The following is a 7,252-nucleotide window of genomic DNA, read 5'->3' on the forward strand; positions in this document are numbered from 1 at the left end:
TTTGTGACATTTGTAGCAAATGTAAGATATGCCAATGTGAGTAAAAACTAGTGACATTTTCAAATGTAACAATAGTATTTTTTTAATGACATTTAAAAATGTCACTAAATAATAATTAATAGCATTTTCAAATGTCACTATATTATTTATTATAATAAATTTTATATTTATTTTTTATATTAAAAATAATTTTAGTGACATTTTAATAAATGTTACTAAACTAAAAATGTTATTAAAGTATTTTTTTAATATATTTAAAAGAATATTAAGTACATATTTGATAATTAATTCTTGCGTTTTATTTTTCAAATATTGAAGATGTTTTTTATTTTGAAATATTTTTATACAAATTTAACTTAAGTAATATTCACAAATATATCATAATAATCAACAACAAAAAGTTTGATAAATATTGTAAATAATACATAATTGTAGCAAAATAACATTTCTTAAAACAACAACAACAATGGGACTTCTATGTACAAAAACATTGAAATAAATACCAACAAAAGAAAAAAAAAATACATACATGAGTTTAATTTCTACAACATAAAATCATAGCATTGAGTCACCAAGTTGTGTATCTGATTTCCTTGGAATCTACAAGAGAATAGAAATCATATAAAATTATTTGTATACACACATATATATAATGCATTTAATGGAAGATAATTATTGTAATTTTTTTATTTAGCTTACCACAAATGCTGTTGGCCATGCAATAGGGGCTCCAACAACTTGACCAATTGTCTTAAAATGTCCATATGATTTAATCAGTTGTTCGTCAGGCTTAATAGGAACTTGTACTATAACTTCAGAAAAAAAGGATCCGAGCTTTTTTCCTCCAACTTCTTTTGATGGATCTCTACTTAAAACGATACCAATAGCAATTGTTTCAGGCTCACTAGTGACACTCTTAAGATTGACTACTTCTCCAACCTGTATATATTATATTAATAAATGAATAATTCCAACAGTGGAGGATCTACTTATAAATATTTTAAAAAATGATAATATAATAGTAGTACCTCAACAACAGGAGTATCATATGCTGAAGATGAAAACCATAGTTGACGTTGAGTTTCTTTGTTATGTAAGGTACTAGCATTTATGGCCTACATATATAACAATAAATTAGCAAAATAACTATATATAGTTTATAGGTTAGTAACTTAAAAATCAACAAAATAAAATAAATCTTAACCAGGTGTGAAGATGTAGCATTTTCATTATAATGTAATGGCTGCACATAATTAAATTTAATGTAGTTAGTACAACTTGTTGTCAATAATTAAAATAAATAAAATACTAGTAGTTTGACTAACCTGAAGTGTAGATATATCATTGCCATTATTTTGCTTGCTCAAAATAGTCTTAGTAAGAATTTGAACTTGAGACCTTAGATCATTTACTTCTGACTGCAGAGTATCTACATACTCATTTTGGTTTCTTCTCCAAGTTGATTTATCCTTCCACACATCAGATGGGCAAACACCAAATCCATACATGCGAACTGATCCATGTTTTTCTTTACCCATAACTTCAGAAAAAACGTCATTCATACTCTTTTCTTTTGATGCATCTTCAATCAGTTCTTCTTTCTCTTGTAATTGTAACTATTATTGATTTAATATTGTAAACATGTAAGTTAAGATTAAACTAAACTAGCAAGCAAGAAATAACACATTAATTAAGAATAATTGGATCATACCATTGCTTCTTTTGTTTTCTCATTAGTAATGCTCTTATCTTTTTTTGAGTAGCAGATTTTGAACATGGTTGCACGTGTCGGCGTACTTGCACCATCTTTTTTCTACAAAAGAACATATTGTTTTAATTAAAAAGCAATGAAATTGACCTAAATTTGAAATAATATTCAAATGTTAATGTTAAAATACTAAATAAATTTTACCTGTAATGCTCTAAGTTGAGCAAAACTCTTTGTGCCAGTTGTATGGTTGTATTTTTTTTCTGCACGACTAGTCTTGTTTTTAGCACTCTTTCTCTAAAAGAATATTAAAGATTAAAATTTAGTTAGTAAACAATTCTTGAAATACAATGAAAATAATACAAGTTAATAAAAGTTTGAATGAAAAATACCATTGCACTTTCTGTTGCCCAATATTTTATTAGTTCCTCCCATTGATCATCATAAACTCTTTTGTCTTTATATTTCTTTTGCTCCTCAAAAGATAAGTGCTCCAAATAATAAGTTTTTTTAAGATAAGATTTCCAAGCTCTAAGTTTCCTTCCAAAAGTTCTGAAAGTCCAATTTTTAGCATGAGGAGGAATTTCAAATTTTTCCTACAAGAATTTAAACACTGATTATTCACAAATTTAAATATACTAGATTGTAAAAAATACAATAAACAAATATTGAAATGACATAATACTTCAATTTTTAACATAAAATACCAAACTAAATAATCATGAAAAAAAATAATTAATACCTGTATGATTTTCCACATTCCAAGTTTGTATTTAGCAGGTACCTCATGCCAAGTTTTATAATTAATTGGAGCATTTTTTCCATCCCGTACTAATGTCCCAATAAAGCTTGAAAGTTTGCTTGCACTGTTATCATATGGCTGTCCAAAATCGTTGCATGTGATTTTTATCTTCTCTCCATCCCGTTTTCCCCATATTTCACGCATTTGTGTAGGGCCTCGAGTTTTCTTTTCACCATTATCATTCATCAACATATTTGAAAATGATTCTATACTATCTTGTGAGGCCAATCTACATTGCATGTATGGATCCATAGCTGTTTTGAAGGTTTGAAAAAATAAAGTAGTTATATATAATTTACTTCATTATAAATTAACAAAGAAAAAGGGCAAGCAATGAATAAGCAAGCAGCTAGAAAAAGCAATTTGAAAAAGTTACCAAGCAAAAACAAAGAATTGGAACAAGAACACAAAAGTTTATATATGAAGGAGCAGAGAAATATATATATATATATATATATTGCTTTCAAATGTAATCAAGTTGAGTAGTAGTATATTATCATACATTGCTTTCATTTTAAATAAGAAAGAGAGCGGTAGAAAGGAGTTCTAGAATGCTATAAATAAGTCAACATACCGAATTCATTAGACCAATTGAATCAAAGACAAAGTCAACTATTTTCCACAAGAAACACATATTATAGCAAGAAGAAAATAACACATGCATGACTTTTTAAACCATGAAAAAAGAAAAAGAAACAGTTCTGAAAAAATGAGATACTATAGCTAGGATTATAAAAACCACCCCCACTTTTAAGACTTGTAGGGAAGCTCAAATATTAGATTCTGATTGTTTGGTCGGGAAAATGACTCAAGAACTTGAAACAGTCTTCTTCTATACCTGCTTTTTTTTTTTTTTAGTTAATATAGTGTGAGGTATATTAATTAAGGAACAACTGAATTAATATATAATGTATTAGTCTTTTATATATATAGTTGTCTTGTTATGTCAGAGTGGTTGGAGTACTAAAATAGACTTTGTGAAGTGAATGAGAGCATATGCAATAATAAAGCAATGGGTACTTAATACTATATATGTATATAATGTCGAGCACAATATATATAGGTGAAAATAGATAAATGAATAGGTATCACGTATAGCTTTAGTATTAATAAATGCACCGTCATGATTGGTTTGCTGGATTTGGTTACCATTTTTGAATTTTGTTATGAAACATATGTGGATTTTATGTTGTCGATGGAAAAAACAAAAAATATGATCAATTTCTAGGACTTACTGGTTAGAAAAGAAGCAATAATACAAACTTAATAGAATATCTAATTTTCACAAATCTGAATGCTTTTATGTTTAAATATTTGTGTCGGATTCATTAATTTTGAGGAATTTCAAACATATAATGCAAGGAAGAAAAAGAAGAATGACCTGAAATATTAAAATCGTTTTAGAATATTTGAATTGTCATCAATTGTGTTTGTTCTTCCATTAAGATCTTTGCCATCTGAGCTTCTATATCTATAGTTTTCAAAATTCAATAACAAACAAAATATGAAAATAAATAGGTTAAAAATTATATTCATAGAGAAATTAAGACTAGAAAGTGTGTAGTTTTACCTCCTTTTTTGTAGTCTTTTTCTCCTTGGTAAGCTTAGTTTAGCCTTCTCCAGATTTGAGATGAGTGTTGTATGCATATTTGAGATGAGTGAGGAAAGACTATCTTTTAGGGGTAAAACAATCGTGATATATAGAATAACCGCCATAATTTTTAATACGTGCTCTTTTTAATATGTATTTTTGTTTTATAAAAGATTTAATCAAATTTTTTTTATTTATCTAATTTGACAAAAAAAAAAAAAAACAAATCAGTTTACTTTCACATAATATATATATTTATTATATAAAAACGTTATTTTTTCTTTTAATATAAACTTATTATATAATAAGTTAATACTATTATTTATTATATATATAGTTTATTATAAATAATAAAATCGTTTATTATATATATAGTTTATTTCAAAATAAAAAACTGTCAAAATAAGTTTTATTTGAAATGTAGTATTGATGGTTAATAAGTTTATTATATATATATTTATATAGTTTGAAAAACTGTAAGATATATAAAATCGTTTTATATATATATATATTTATATACTGCTATAAAATTAAAAAAAAATGATGTTACGTCTATTCACTTTTAAAATATCATATATATATATATTACTCATTTTTGCACAAGAACAGGTGATATGTATCTATTCAAATTTAAAAAATTTAAATAAAAACTATTCAAAACTAACTTCCAAATTTTTAGAACTAATTTTGATAAATAATTAATTTTGAATAATTTTAGTTAATAATATAGCAAAAATAGAATTAATCACTAAGATTACTTTATATATATACATAAATATGCTTTCCTGAATCTGTCAAAAAAAAAAAAAAAAACAAAAATATCATATTCCATAAAAACAAAAAAGCGTAGGATAGTTATGATATTAGATTTTGTATATTCATAATAAATATATGTATACATAAAGATATTTTTTCTAAACAAACTCATATATTTTTTCCTATAATAGATATATATATATACATCATATATTATCAATTTTAAACAAAAAAAGTAAGATAGTTATTATATTAGTTTTTGTATATTCATAATAAATATATGTATACATAAAGATATTTTTTCTAAACAAACTCATATATTTTTTCCTATAATAGATATATATATATATATACATCATATATTATCAATTTTAAACAAAAAAAATATAGGTGATGCAGTATCTAATTCAAATTTTAAATAAAAGATATTTAAACCAACTTCCATATTTTAAACTTAATTTTACATTTACAAATAAATATCATGGCTAAGAATAACTATATATATGCATGCATATAAAAAGATATATTATAAAATACTTGTTTTGCATCTCTACATCTTACTCTCTCTTTATTGGTCTCCTTACAAAACTTCATAATACTTGTTTCTCAAACTAAAAGCAACAAAAGTATTAATTTTTTTTTGAGGTAACTCTTATTCTTATGTTTTTCACCTTGTTATTTTTCTTGTAGAATATAATCAAATCTAAAATTAATTGGATTTATATGTGTATTTATTATTTTGATAAACAATAGTGTGTATTCAAATCTAATAAAGCACTATTTATGATTATTTTTTTCAAAAAAATAAATCAAAAGTTTTATTTCATAAGCACCAATATTTTTTAATTATAATATATAGTTTTACCATCTTTTTTGTAGTCTTTTTCTCCTTGGTAAGTTTAGTTTAGCTTTCTCCAGATTTGAGATGAGTGTTGTATGCATATTTGAGATGAGTGAGGAAATAAGATAATCAAAACTATTTTTTAGCGGTAAAACAATTGTGACATATAGAATAACTGCCATAATTTTTAATATGTGCTCTTTTTAATATATATTTTTGTTTTACAAAAGATTTAATCAATTTTTATTTATTTATCTAATTTGACAAAAAAAAAACAAATCAGTTTACTTTCACATAATATATATATTATTATATAAAAACGTTATTTTTCTTTTAATATAAACTTATTATATAATAAGTTAATACTATTATTTATTATATATATAGTTTATTATAAATAATAAAATCGTTTATTATATATATATAATTTATTTCAAAATAAAAAACTGTCAAAATAAGTTTTATTTGAAAAGCTTATTATGGTTGTAGTTTTGATGGTTAATAAGTTTATTATATATATATATAGTTTGAAAAATTGGAAGATATATAAAATCGTTATATATATATTATTTATATACTGTTGTAAAATTAAAAAAAAATGATGTTATGTCTATTCATTTTTAAAATATCATATATATATTACTCATTTTTGCACAAGAATAGGGGATATATATCTATTCAAATTTAAATAATTTAAATGAAAACTATTCAAAACTAACTTCCAAATTTTTAGAACTAATTTTGATAAATAATTAATTTTGAATAATTTTAGTTAATACTATAGCAAAAATAGAATTAATCACTAAGATTACTTTATATGTATACATAAATATGCTTTTCATAATTTGTCAAAAAAAAAAAAATCATATTCCATGAAAACAAAAAACGTAAGATAGTTATTATATTAGTTTTTGTATATTCATAATAAATATATGTATACATAAAGATATTTTTTCTAAACAAACTCATATATTTTTTCCTATATAGATATATAGATATATACATCATATATTATCAATTTTAAACAAAAAAAAATACAGGTGATGTAGTATTTAATTCAAATTTTAAATAAAAAATATTTAAACCAACTTCCATTTTTTAAACTTAATTTTAAATTATAATTACTTTGAAATTTTTAATTTACAAATAAATATTATCGCTAAGAATAACTATATATATATGCATGCATATAAAAAGATATATTATAAAATACTTGTTTTGCATCTCTACATCTTACTCTCTCTTTATTGGTCTCCTTGCAAAACACTTCATAATACTTGTTTCTCAAACTAAAAACAACAAAAGTATTAATTTTTTTTTGAGGTAATTCTATTCTTATGTTTTTCATCTTGTAGAATATAATCAAATCTAAAATTAATTGGATTTATATGTGTATTTATTATTTTGATAAACAATAGTGTGCATTCAAATCTAATAAAGCACTATTTATGATTTTTTTTTTCAAAAAAATAAATCAAAAGTTTTATTTCATAAGCACCAATATTTTTTTATTATAATATAAATTAATTTGATTTTTTTTCATTCGCAGTATCA

The 7,252-nt window shown here is 23.1% G+C and overlaps 1 protein-coding gene across 1 annotated transcript; it reads right to left on the bottom strand.

The window, feature by feature from the left end:
* Positions 1 to 555: 555 nt before the first annotated feature.
* LOC133786100 (uncharacterized) lies at positions 556 to 2,762 on the bottom strand. The gene is made up of 8 exons (XM_062225316.1): positions 2,451 to 2,762; positions 2,101 to 2,304; positions 1,913 to 2,005; positions 1,712 to 1,813; positions 1,326 to 1,616; positions 1,029 to 1,115; positions 700 to 939; positions 556 to 600 (listed from the first exon to the last, which is right to left on the bottom strand). Exons 1-8 carry the CDS (start codon positions 2,760 to 2,762, stop codon positions 556 to 558), a joined length of 1,374 nt encoding a protein of 457 aa, XP_062081300.1.
* Positions 2,763 to 7,252: the final 4,490 nt, after the last annotated feature.

Source organism: Humulus lupulus, chromosome 6 (genome assembly GCF_963169125.1).
Source record: "Humulus lupulus chromosome 6, drHumLupu1.1, whole genome shotgun sequence".
Taxonomy (NCBI): Eukaryota; Viridiplantae; Streptophyta; class Magnoliopsida; order Rosales; family Cannabaceae; genus Humulus; species Humulus lupulus.

What these genes read in the sequence shown, in the direction of transcription:
- LOC133786100 (XM_062225316.1), bottom strand. Translation starts at nt 2,762, where the DNA reads ATGGATCCATACATGCAATGTAGATTGGCCTCACAAGATAGTATAGAA. An exon ending in GGGCAACAGAAAGTGCAATG is followed by an intron (nt 2,006 to 2,100) that starts GTATTTTTCATT and finishes ATATTCTTTTAG; the next exon opens with AGAAAGAGTGCTAAAAACAA. An exon ending in ATGATACTCCTGTTGTTGAG is followed by an intron (nt 940 to 1,028) that starts GTACTACTATTA and finishes TAATATATACAG; the next exon opens with GTTGGAGAAGTAGTCAATCT.